The 13,402-nt window shown below is 35.0% G+C and overlaps 2 protein-coding genes across 3 annotated transcripts in view; both read left to right on the forward strand.

Annotated features, from left to right (window-relative positions):
• The first annotated feature begins 1,164 nt into the window (after window positions 1-1,164).
• On the forward strand, window positions 1,165-6,823 carry LOC107088799. The gene is made up of 3 exons (XM_015381191.1): window positions 1,165-1,401; window positions 3,263-3,480; window positions 3,992-6,823. Exons 1-3 carry the CDS (start codon window positions 1,274-1,276, stop codon window positions 4,201-4,203), a joined length of 558 nt encoding a protein of 185 aa, XP_015236677.1. The 5' UTR covers window positions 1,165-1,273; the 3' UTR covers window positions 4,204-6,823.
• The window catches only part of LOC107088785, a 13,956-nt gene continuing 1,822 nt past the window's right edge, over window positions 1,269-13,402 (forward strand). The window contains exons 1-2 of one of the 2 annotated variants that reach the window (XM_015381179.1): window positions 1,269-1,401; window positions 12,137-12,322. In XM_015381179.1, the coding sequence (XP_015236665.1) occupies window positions 12,168-12,322 (155 nt within the window). In that variant the 5' untranslated portion in view covers window positions 1,269-1,401; window positions 12,137-12,167. Of the gene's footprint in view, window positions 1,402-8,288; window positions 8,404-12,136; window positions 12,323-13,402 lie in introns of those variants that run through there. The other variant, XM_015381171.1, reaches the window with a different exon arrangement.

Here is a 13,402-nt window from a genome sequence, read left to right on the forward strand (position 1 = left end):
CTAGTCTGTGGAAATGCATTTGTTTTTTTTCAGGGTGGGTTTGTTGTACTGTGAATTAATGTTTTTAAACACAAACATTAGTAAAAACTCTTGCAAACAGATATGACCTACTAGTAAAACAGTCCTACTCATCCTTGAGTCAGCTGAAGCTGGACATCTTTCTTTAACTTTAAACAAGTGTGCTTTGGAAATTTGAAGTAAATCCCAAATACTTTCCACCATTTGAAAAATAAAATCATTAATGGATTCCAGTTTTAGTGAATATCTATCTATCTATCTATCTATCTATCTATCTATCTATCTATCTATCTATCTATCTATCTATCTGGATAATTACATTTTCAGAATAAAGCAAATTCTGGACCCATGAAAAACCAAAGATCAAATACATTGGATGGTAATGTTGCATAAAAATCTATTTCTCTCTTTTAATCTTTAGAAGTCTACCCAGACCTATTACAATCTATCATAAAAAAGAAAAGAACATAGCAAAGGTGAACTCAAGCATGATCATTTCCGAGAAACTCATTGTTAATCTTCTATTTCTTAGAAACCATTTTCTTGTAAATCAGCTACCCAGACACTACCTTTTTTCCAGGAAACACATTTATGAAAAGTTAGGAACTGTACTAAAATATAGATTCAATGTATGCTGTCTACATTTGATGTAGACATAAGGCATAAGTCTAAAGTATTAATGGTCCTTTAAAAGTCCTAAGGAGTGAAAATCATTATGAAATTAAAGTGAAGTAATCAAGTTTTATTTCCCTACAATGAGTAAAAAACAACCTGAAGTGTTGAAGTTAGTGCACGTGAACAGCTGTCAATAGCAAAGCTTAGGTTCCTTTTTTTCCCTTTTACAATATTTAGTGAGAGTTTTACACCAGAGCTGTTAACAAGCCACACAAGGATGCTGTGGAGTGATTCAATTCTATAAATGCTGAATAATATCCAATATAAGCAGTGCTCTCCAGCAGTTTGACCATAATTATGCCCAATTATCACCGCTTTATAGAATGATTCATCATTGAGCGAGACTGATTAAATTAGAGTCCCATGGTGGTGTGTGAAAAGCAGAGCCCCTGCTGTAGCGCGTGTTTTTCTGCCCTCTGTATGGGTAAGACTACACGCTAGGTTAAACCCCAAATTGGGTAACTGTCAAGCGACAGCACCTGCTGGAACGGATCATCCAGAGCTGGAGAAAGACTGGGACTGCCTTGAAAAGCAAACATTTTGGCCAGCAATCCAGCCAGGACTGGACTTTGAACTTAAAATGCCAAAGGTGAAAGACAAGGCAAAGGAATATCCAACCGTGAAGGACCTGCAGAATGTTTTGGACTCTTGTAAGCTACACCTCGGCCAAATCGATGAAGTATGGCCGAACATATACATAGGAAATTTGTAAGTATGAATTTGATTAGAGTTTTTTGAAATTGCACTGCAACAATACAGGTGCAAAAAATAGAATTTGATTTAAATGTCCAATTCTTTTTACTCATTTTGTTAAAAAAATGTAAATCATATCTTATGCAGAATTATTACAAGCATTTATTTATGCATTTATTTATATGTTATTGCTAACAGAAAAAAAAAATCAGTTTTAAAAAAGTATTATGTGATGCCAATGAAAGATAAACTGTTTTTAACACTGGAATTCAACCCCTGTCAGAAAAATGATGGAATCACTGGCCTCAGAGGATGTTCATTCATTTTGTATAAAAAGATCAGATCACAGACATGACACAAGCTAAAGTTATTTCAAATTGCAACTTTTTTCATGATTCCATATTTTTTTCGCTCTGCATGGTCTGAAAAAGTGACCATTAATGAATACCACATTTTTATTTTATATTACTTAAAGCCAGACAGTTGTCTGTGATCTGCTTTTTTCTACAAAATTAAACAACTAAATGAACATCCTCAGAGGCCAGCGATTATATCACTTTTTGCCAAGGGTTGTATTATGGCTCACACAATCATGATGAAAACCACTGACTTGATAGTGATCCAGCAGACCGCCAATGACATCATCCACAAGAATCATAAGCCACTGAAAATTTCAAATGGAAGGAAAAACTGGTAGAACAGACGAACAAGCAACCACAATAACTGCAGCTTTGAAAGGATCATACAGGGGTACATGTTTAAGGTTTGGTAAAAGTAAAACTTTCCTTTTATTTGGAATTAAAGCTCTAACAGTCTGGAAGTCTAAGAGTCAGGTAAAGAGACAGAAATCACTTTAAGGTCCATAGGAAAGTTCTTACAGTTAGTGCCTTCCTATTCGAAGGGAGTCATACCGTTCATATTTTACCACTTGCTGGTTTAATGACACAATCTATTCCGTTGGGCTTATTTACATAAAACAATGTTTTATCAGTCATTATAAACCCCTTCTAAATGCTTTGCATATAATGAATTTGAATCTGCCTATATGACTGCAATGTTTATATGATTTAGTCATGTAAATTGCTGTTAGATTACATTTTCTATAACATGGCACAATTCAGATAAACTGAATCGAAATAGAAACTGAATTAAAGAAACATGCCAGGTTCAATGTTTCCATCCCGGACTATATTGTTGCAATACATTTTCAAAATGAACCCAGACCGGGGGTGAGCGGGTACATATACTGTATACTCCACAGACATACCTTTCATTGCGCCAATGTGTTTGTATTAAAAAGGCTGTTTTGTATCATTTATTATTTATTCTTAAAGAAACTGAGTGTGGCTTTTTATATAAATATACAGTTATCATAATCGTCTAACAAAGTGAACCAATAGAATATTTGAAACGGCTCCTGAAATCTTTAACTAATGGAGCATTTTTTTCTGTAGCAGTTTGACCTTCCACTCAACTTTCCATTGAGATGCTTCTATTCATGACTTTCTAAACAACCAGCTTCTTTATGAATTCCTGTTGCTTATCTTCCTGTTTAAATGTATCAGTTATCATCTACTGGACAGTGATCCCCATGATGATGTAGGTCATTTCATGATCACTACATTATATTTCAGTATGAATAATATTATTTTCATTGGTCTCATTAAATATTCTTATTTTGCAGAGATTGTTTTCATTATCTGCAAACATAATCATAAAAAATAATGCAGACAAATAATTTAAATATGCTCGCCTGTGTTTTAATTGAATATTTTCTTTTTTCACATATTGACTAATGCTGTGATAAATCCATTGTGCTGCTTTGCATAGTTTTCTCCCAAGTCTTCAACCTCTCTCTGTCTCTGTGTCTTGCTAGGGCAGTAGCCCAAAACAAGGCTGTCCTGCTGAATTTAGGCATAACTCATGTGTTAAACGCAGCTCACTCCAAGCAAGGCAGCCTAGGGAACCAGAGCTTTTATGGCAAGGACTTTGTGTATTTTGGCATTCCAGCAGATGACTCGACCTACTTTGATCTGGACGTTTACTTCCAGCCTGCAGCAGATTTCATTCATAAAGCTCTGAAGTCACCTGGTGGTAAGAAACCTTCTAAGATTTTAATCATAAAGGACAAAACCAAAAGAAGCTTCTCCATTTTAATGCATATTACACATTGAATCCTTTATTTCACTCTGTCAAATATTTAATAGAGTTAACTATCCAAAATCTTATATCTTGCAGCTCTTTCAATGTCACCAGTTACCACAATGTAGCACTACTTGTACAAGAATTCAAATTCATGTTCATCCCGTAATAATAAGACACTTACCTTGCTGAATATAGAAATGTAATAGCTTCTGTCAAAGAAACGATCAAGGAGAGGATGAGGTGGGATTAAAAGAGCTGGCCTATATGAAAAGAGGTTCAAATTAACAAAGATGATGACTTGTCAGTTCTATTTTTAACTCTCAACCAGAAAAAAAAAAAAAAAACAGAAAAGAAAAGAAAAGCCACAGTGTGAGACGGGCAGTCATGTATGATATTAATAGGTCTGAGGCCTCTCTAATCCTTCCCTTACACCTCTCTCTGCCTTTGTTGTTTCCTTCAGGAAAGGTTTTGGTGCATTGCATTATGGGAATGAGCCGTTCGTCGACTTTGGTACTGGCCTACCTCATGATCTACCATCAGCTCCCTCTCAAACAAGCCCTACAGAAAGTTATCCAGAAGAGAGCAATCTACCCAAACAGGAATTTCCTGGCTTTGCTGCTGGATCTGGATCTTCAGCTGACGAGGAAAAAGAAAACCTGTCAGATCCTGTAGAACTATTCCGCTTTGCAGGTTCACAGCAAGATGTAAGGCAGTCTGTTGATCCAGCTGTCTGGACAGTGGCATTTCTGTAGAAAGATGTTTTGGCTTAGCTGGCTGGGATATTTAGATTGATACTGATATTATACTGGAATCTTAAACCTAAAATGGTAATCAGGGTACTTATCTACGTCTACAATAACTCCACCTTTCAGATGCCTCCCGCTTAAAAAAAAAAATAAAGAAAGAAAAAGAACACCAAAACGCTATAAACTTAATTCTCTCTCTCAAAAAAAAAAAAACTTGACAAAATTATTCAGAATTTTCCCAAAGTCCAACGTTCTTTCTTTTCAAAGACTGCAACAGTTCTTCAGTGGCTCAAGAGAATTTTACTCCTTCACCAGTTCTTACCTTCATTTTTTATCCTATGTGCTGCAATTTTACCCGTTTCTACTTTCATTTTTTTCCTGGGGGAATTTCATTAAATGCCCATGAACCATTGCATATAAATTTATTACTCATTGTAGCGGGGGAATTTTATGAACTATGGACATAAATTCTTAAAGTGAAACTCAAATATTGTAATTCAGTTGTACGATATTTTCTGAAAAAGTTGTATTGCTTTCTACTCACTTTTATTAGATTTATTAAATCCTGATCCCAACCCAGAGTAAATATAGTGTTTTGATATATTTCATTGTAGAAATAGAGCAAACTTTCTTCAGAATAGACTTTGAGTGAAATATAAATTATTATTTTTAATTTGTGTTGTCATTCGAGGTGATATCAGCATAGTAGACACAAAATGACTCATGGTTGGTACGAAAAGTCTTGTGGAAGAAAGCACAGATTTGTTTGACCAAACAAACAAAGCTGCAAAACAACCTCACCTATTATAATTTTTTGTTTGTTTTTACCATTTTATTCTTATGTCTTGATGTGCTTACTTGTCAGTACAGAAAGTCATTTGCACTTTTTATTTTCTCTGACAGATTATATTTTTTTCAGCTTTACTCATATCTTAGCAATGATTACAGGACTAAAAGTTTTGTTGAAGGGCATTTGTTGTTCCTCTGTACCCTATACTTTACACATAATGTGCTTTTGTTGAGGTCGTGGTTTTATTACAGTCTTACTAAACTTTAAGTATAAAAAACTTCAAATTTTCATGTGGTGTCCATGCAGGAACCAATGTGCAAAGCACCAATGGCTGATTGGCACTAAAAGCAGTTTAGGGTCAATCTATTCTGATGACAATAAACCAACTTGAAACTTGAAAGCTACACACACATTTATACATCCGTGGTGTTTAAATTAATGTATTGCTCTACATAAAATATTTATAAAATGGGCTGACTAGTTGTTCTTTATCTTTAATTATATAGCAGACTCCTCCTGTCGCGCAAAAATTGGTTGAAAAGACATCATGATTTATATCTAAATGACGTCTATGTCTGATTGAAAAGTGAATGGTGAAAAGCTGTAATTTTCAGATCGTTAAAAATAAGTTCAAAACTGGGTTTTCAGCTTATTTTGTTGGACTAAAGTGGGACAAATATCAGACATCAAGGTTCTATCCCCTGTTTTGGCTAGACAGCTAAATGGAACTATAAGAGATCATAGCCTCTAATGCCTGTGCAACTTTGCAGTCATACGGGTCATGGCGATCACAAAACAGGCTTAATTCAGAGAAAACTGGACATTCACTTAGTTCTTCTGAAGAAGTTGCAGGATCTTCCTGGGTTCTGCTTGGGGAAAAGATAGGGTGATGGTGAATAACTGGTCAGAGGAGGTGGGAAGGTGGAGAATGCTGAACTCACTGGGTTTGAGGTTGTTTTTGGCTTGGAAGGATGGTGTTCTGGGTCCAGGTGCAAATTGAGACTCTCTCTCTTGTGATGGTGTGTAGGGGGGTGGACAGGCAGGGGGGCTCCTGAAGGACGGCTGCAGCAGACTGTGACCTGAGAGATCCAACGGATGAGGAAGGTCCAGGCTTGGAGGTTCAGTTAGCTTGGTTGGTAACTAGGAGAGAAAAGACGGAGAGAAGGAATTAGAGCTGGCTTTTAGAGGAAGCAAGCTGGTAGGTCATATACCACGCTGGTAGCGAGAAAGAACTGACGCCCTCCTCCTCGTCCAAGCTCCTCAAGTAGGCTCCAAATTAACAGATGAACCACACCTGCCCATCACGCCTTTGCAGAGAAGAGAGAGAGGCACCAGGCCTGCAGTATGACAGTAGCAAAGATGTAACAGTGACCCTACCATCTCCAAGCCTCCTGCTATGAGAAGTGGCCAGTAACATACTGGAGAAAAAGTAGTTCCAGTACTGTATGGGGATGCATATAATCAAAGGCTAATAAGCTAAAAAAAAAAATCTTGCATGTTTTACGTTAGATGTTTTCCACAATTTTGAAACATCCCGGATCTATTATGATGTTTTTTTTTTGCCGCCAATAAATGCAGGAAAGGTGCAGAAGACAGTTCCTGCAGACAGTAATAAATGAAACAGTTCATCAACGGCTGGCAGAAGGATCCAAACATTAAAACATGCCTGATATATTTGCTTTGATTTGAGAAGTATTCATCTTATCTCAATGGGAATATGTGCACTTGAACTTTGATAAGGAAACTTAGCTTTACATTCTCCTATTTACTAGAGGACTAGAGGGGGTGTTGTAATCCTGTCTGGGGCAAAAGAGAACATACCACAATACTGCAGCCTTCACTAGCAATAGACCTTGAGCTATTTTAAGTAGTTTTCACCATGGCAGAAAACCCAGAACTCTTGTGAAATAAATATTTGCATTGAAATATTTCAGTTTTTTTTAAAACAGCAAATGTTATTTATTTATTTAAGAATCACATTTATTGATAGGGGGGTAATTATCAGAAAATGACATTATTGCACATATGTTTAACATATGACTGAGCTTGAAAACAACAATAGATTGACAGCAACAAAGTTCTATAATATTTATCATGTTTTGCATGGTTTTCTTTTTTTATACAAGTTTAGGATTAGTTGGACAATGTCTATGGTTTGATACTTATAAAGTATAACTGGTCCTTTGGGCGTGGTTACAGAAATGTACTATGTAAAACCATAACATCAATCTAAAAATTGTCATTAAAAACACAGTAGATTGAGAGCTAAAACATACAAACACAAATGTCTCAATTATTCTTTCAAGTCAATTTTTCTTTAAAACTTATAGGAGTATTATGGACCAAATTAATCACAAACATGTGTTTAAAAAAACATTTTTTATTTATTATATTTATCTTTTTCTTTTTTAATCTAAGCTCCTTTGTCTCTTAAAAGAAAGAATAAATCAGCATCATCTGTCTGACAGATCATACTGCGAAATTTCTATGTGTTATTCATCACAGCAGTTGAACTGATCACTGCTGTGCATCAAAAGGCATCAGATCTTTTGACAGTCCAAGGAATCTTCTATAAGCATTTCAGATACACAAAGGATATGAACATGTATCTTGTCTGCTGCGAAGATCTACAGTCTAACCATTTCAAAATGTTCTGTATTACACATTTATTCCTAGAAAGCATTTTCGCTCTACAGTCAGAACGTGCACGTTACAATAAAATACAAATGAAATTTAGATTTTAGATACGCAGATATCACAGAACAATAAATATTGAGAGGTTTATCTTTTTTTTTCAAACTGTCTCTTTCAGTATATAAATGTTTATGTCATAATTCATAAATATGAATAATTGATGAATAAAATAAATGTATGCATTGGTTGCATTATTGTTTTTTGCTTTAGGGCAGAAGTGCATCAGTGTTCTGGAGTTTAGTGCATTACAGTTTTATTTTTTTATGTAATGACAATTATTAAAGTATGCAAAGCTAAAAAAAAAAAGAGAGAGAGACACTAGTCCTGATCAAATTGCCAGTTCTTGATTAAAGCACATGGATGAGAAGCAGATCAGAAAAGTTCAAACAAAGCAGGACAGATCTAATTTTCCTCACTATTAAAAAAAGACGTGTCCTATCTTTGCTTCTGCACTGGCAGCTCAGATAACCTTTAAGGAATGTACAGGATGACGCCAGAATTATTTTGGGCTGTGATTCAGATGTTAAAATTAGCGAAAAAGGTTGCAGGGTAGATTACCAAGGAGAGCAGAGATAGTTGTGCTTTCGACCTAGATGTAGCTCTTGTATAGCGAGACCATGAAAAGCAACGATTTCAGCCAAGGCAAGTGTCTACTACCAATCTGTTTCTTTTATTTTACTGCACATATAATGTGTTAAGAAATAACTAAGTACAGTGTAGTATGTTTCAACTCCAATAGAAGCTTTGTTGTCAAGGTAATGTTTATAATTTGCAAAAAATGTGCAATGATTAACCAGAATAAGGCATATTTCTAAAAAAAAAAAAAACAGCTTCCCCCTCAAAACTGATACATTTATAAAACTTTCAACCAAAGTTGTATTTTTATATTATAAAACGTATTTTGCAGGTGCACTATATTCTCTCACAAGTCTTTATAAAATGTATTTTCTTGTCTTTTGATTAGAATACTGTAATCTATAAATATTCAGTGGCTTAAAATACCTTCCCATAGACTAAGTTTAAATAGTTTATCAACAAAACGGCTCATGTTGGATTGATCTACAATGTCACATTTATTTATTTATTATTATTCATCTGTTTTAAGCCAATCTGAATTGACTTTTTTGGATAATTTAGCTCAAGGTCACAAACTAATCACTGGACAGTATGTGTTCTTCTGATTTAGAGCAAAATTCATGATTCAATCAATTATGGAAAGTCTTTCAGGCCCTAAAGCAGAAACACCATACCATAATACTGCCATCACCATGTTTGATTGTTGATATGTATATGCTGTGTTTTATGCCAGAAGAAACATTTGGAAATGTCAGACTTTTTTAAATAATTTCTTAATCCTACTGTTTAGACAGTAATCTAGACTAATTATAGAATTAAGCCAAAAATGGGCTCAGCCAAACCTAGTTTGTGATTTAAAAGGCCATCATAATAATTATTTATGGGCCACATTGGTTTGGATATCCTGGTTACCTTATTAACTGTAATTTTCATTAAAAAAAAAATAGTTTTTACATTTAGCCAGATTATCTTTGCATGACATTGAAAGTTGTTCTTCAGTATCTCAGAGAAACAAAAGAAATCTGTAAGGACCAAATGCACGACTTTAACTATGTGCATAAAGGGATAAAATGTTGATAAACGATACAAAAAATTTTTTAACTTTCCACCTTTTTAGTAATTGTTCACGAGTGCAAACTAACCACATCTGAAAGGCTGCAGGAGGTATTGTGATTCTTGAAACCACCAAGAAAAAGGCTAGAGGATGTAAAAAGCAAGCCACTTTTATTTGCCCTACATGTTAACTGCAGGCAGTTTCCCATAGAAAGTATCTTTAATTACACAAAAGTGGAGCAGGGTGGACAGGTTAGCCCGAGGGAGAAAGGTTGTGAAAGCAGAGCTGAAGCTCAACATATGCACCAGGGAAATCAGTTTTCCGGCCCTAAATGTGGGAGGGAGGAAAAAGGCTACACTTCTAGATCAATGAGGAAAAAGAAAAGCCTGTCGGTAATTCTGGGTTTATGTTGTAGAAAGATACACTTTGCTGCCTTCAATACTCACACTTGGTCGTCTGTAGCCTCTTCCTGCATGCACCTTTTTCAAGTGACACAGATCAAGTCGCCATGATGTGCACTTCCATATGCCACGGCAGCTTAAAGGAAAGGTCACTGAAATAGATTTGATCACAATGACTCCTCATTGTGAAAAAGCTTTCTGTAAACCCTCTGAACCGCTGCATGTCCCCACTCACGAGAATAACAGCAAATAAAGAGCAGCAATACATGGGTGTCAGTTGTGCAGCCTCAGTCCTAAGCCCACACAAGGATAAACTAATGCTAATGCATACAGCATGTATAGTAAAAGTCTCTCTAAAACTTGGAATAAATTGTAAAAGCACAAGTTAGATCCACCCACAGGACATGAAAGACAGTTCACAGGCCTTGAATACAAACATCCCGTTTCTCTGGAGATAAATAAATTCACCATGCACAGCTGAATCATAAATAAAATAAAAAGAGCAGCATAAGTTTACCTTATAATTATGTGATCTTGTGCTCCTGTGCCATTATGGGCTATGTTTAAAAGCTAAATATAAATACTTTGAATGTATGATCTACTTAACAGTCCTTCCTATAATCCCACGAAGAAAAATTATGCACTTATTTATGTGTTTGATGTGTTTTCGTTAAAGTTATTTAGCATTTAAGGTTAAAGCCTACAGTGTGGAAAGCTGTGTAAACATGGGTGTTTTATCAAAGAAGCAATCGAAACTGTATGAAAAAAACAGCTAATAGATATATATGATTTACTCCTTGCAGTAACTGATATTTTATTTCAAGGAAATGTAGTTTGTGTTTAAGATCCTGATTAACAAGAAAAGCCACAAATTGGCACTTAACAGTTTTTCAAAGTTAATAATTAAATTTTTTGTGCAGTTTAACAGCGTTAACAGAGACAGGAATATAAAGAAGAAACACTTTAAAACTATTTTTTTTATATATCTGTAGTTTTATCATTTTCTTCAGTTGCAATGTTTTAGTATGGACTTGCTTTCAATGAATCAATGATCTACTGAATAAGGTTTTTCCAAGCTGTATCTAAAATTTACACAGGCCATATAAAGTATCCATTTGAGACCCAAATTCTGCTCTTGTGCACAAATATTTTTTTTTTTGTGCCTGAGCATACTTTAAACTTGTATTGGTAAACAGTAGCTTTCAAAAGCATTCACAGCATTTGCTATGTTTTCTATGCATCTCTCAGAGTTTAATGTCTCAGTAGCAGCGAATAACTGAAGAGGATGAATATGCGTTTTTTTTTTTTTATAATGTGTGGCATGCATTTTTATTCAACTTCTTTGCATCAACTCTTTTTCAGCAACTACAGCTGATAATAAAAACAATATTTAAATTACTTTTCCATATTAACATCTACGGACTCTGTTTTTCTGTCTTTTCTCAAAGTCGTTTATATTCTCCTTCTGATTTAAGTCTGGACTTTGATTACGCCAGTCAAACTAATGGAAATATTTTGATCTAGACAAATCCTCGAACTCTAATGTGTTGTCCTTCAAAATTGACTCAGTTTGGTCACATTTATGCATCAAGTCTGATAGCTCTCTTTTGGTATACCTACTAAGAAAAAGCATCCTACCATCACATATCACCATGAAGATGGTGGGTATACAGTGATGCAGTGTCATTTTTTCCTGTGTTAATATGTCTTTATGTCTAAAAAAATGTTACCTCAGAGTTTTCTGATGTGTTAGCTGGTCTCTATGCTTCTATTTGATATCCAATAATATCCAACAAACCTCAGGAAGCTTCATAAAACATTTGGAAATATGCAGAGATTAAATTAAAACAGATATTTTATTAAATAAAACTAGACTATTTCTATTAAATAAGGGGCCTCTGTATTTTATAAAGGGTTTTCACAGTAAAGGGAGCCTAACAGCAATGCCCACTAAACTCTATAGTTAAAAATATATATATTTATTTTCTTTCCGCTTCAGATTTGTGTACTAAGTTGTTTTCAACTGTCACATAGAATCTTTAAAAAAAAGAACTAAAGTTTATGGTTTCAGTAGAATAAAATCAGTAAACTTAAATGATTATATTATTATGAAGTTGTAGGCACCTATTTTTTTTTCCTTACGTTGTAGTTACATATTTTAGCAGGTTACCCTTTGTAGATCTAGAGTCAAAAGAAAAATGTTAATAAATTCATGGGTAAGCTCCCTTTAAGAGCCTCCAGACATCATGGTTATTTGGTCCTTTATTCCTATCAGGTCTTATCCTTGCATGGATCAGCCGTCATTGTTGTACAAAGATTATTACTGATTTGTTCTTGGCTTTAGAGTGAAGGCAGAGCAAGGATAACATCAATATATGCCCAAAGGCGTCAACAACATGGCAAGCTCTGATATCCAAGTGAGCCGGTATGAGACCCCAACAGCTTCTGAACTGCACAGACTGATGTGGACAAAGAAAGGGAGCAACAACCATATGGACGAAGTTTACCCCGGGATCTATATTGGAGACATGTGAGAACTGATTCCCTGTTAGTATTTTACTTACCAGTGGTGTAACCAAGCATCTAGCTCAAAAGTAAAGATTTTGATATTTGGTTCATTGTTCAGGATAGAATGCCCGTCAGACTGAAAACTGAAACACATAAAAAACAGTTAATAAATTAATGATAGTTTTCCTTCTATTTAGTTTTTGTCATGCAATTGCATTTTTTGCATAAGATTTAGTTGCAAACACAGCCTTTACTTGTAGTGTTCTGGCAGAAAAGACAGAAGTGGTCAAAATGCAGCAAAAATCCTGAAATTGGAAGTCAAAGCCCAGTGAGCTGTGCCAAGGACTACACGCTTGGTCTCTCACTAAATGTAGCCAAAATGCTGCCACACCAATAAGTTATAAGCTGTAAAAGCCTTTTTAATGTTTTTTTGTGATAAAGTGTTGTCAACCAGTCAAAAGAGAAGCCTTTTATGCCAAAACTATCTGGCTGTGTTTTACTTGGATGAGTGCTTGTGATAAAAACTGTTTTCCATAACTTCATATCTGGCAGCTTTTAAATAGACCTTGTGATATTTGGATTATTACTCTGATGTGCATTGGATTCGTACACACAGTTTTCCCCTAATGTCAGTAAGGAATTCAGTCACATCCCAAAGGACCACATTTTACAAATAATTGTGTTTTACTCAAAAGAGCTGAAATCACAAAGCGTCCCATCATTAATCCTTCATAAGTCTACAGCTGTTCATTTTTTACAATGCCTAAACTAAAAAGTCTAAAAAGACACCTCAACATAAAACCCCTCAAAGTAGTTAAGACTGTTCAACATAGTAAATTCTCCACCATGTATGGGGATCAATTGCAGCGAGGCTGTTGATTTATTAGAATTTACACGCGTCAACAGATATTTTGTGATCATAGAACAAAGTTAAAAAACACTGACACATTTTAAGCTAAGGAACCCAGCAGTTACCTTGTTGGTCTGGCTGTCGATCACTGCTTTCTGGCTGACATGTGACTTTAACCATTTAGAGTCCTTTTCCTTCAGCTTTAAGTTTGGCTTTTAACTTAAAGATTCATAAAGAATCTTTAAGTTAAAA

The sequence above is a fragment of the Cyprinodon variegatus genome, unplaced genomic scaffold, assembly GCF_000732505.1.
Source record: "Cyprinodon variegatus isolate N-32 unplaced genomic scaffold, C_variegatus-1.0 Scaffold12, whole genome shotgun sequence".
Taxonomy (NCBI): Eukaryota; Metazoa; Chordata; class Actinopteri; order Cyprinodontiformes; family Cyprinodontidae; genus Cyprinodon; species Cyprinodon variegatus.

What these genes read in the sequence shown, in the direction of transcription:
- LOC107088799 (XM_015381191.1), top strand. Translation starts at nt 1,274, where the DNA reads ATGCCAAAGGTGAAAGACAAGGCAAAGGAATATCCAACCGTGAAGGAC. An exon ending in AACATATACATAGGAAATTT is followed by an intron (nt 1,402 to 3,262) that starts GTAAGTATGAAT and finishes GTGTCTTGCTAG; the next exon opens with GGCAGTAGCCCAAAACAAGG. An exon ending in AGCTCTGAAGTCACCTGGTG is followed by an intron (nt 3,481 to 3,991) that starts GTAAGAAACCTT and finishes TGTTTCCTTCAG; the next exon opens with GAAAGGTTTTGGTGCATTGC.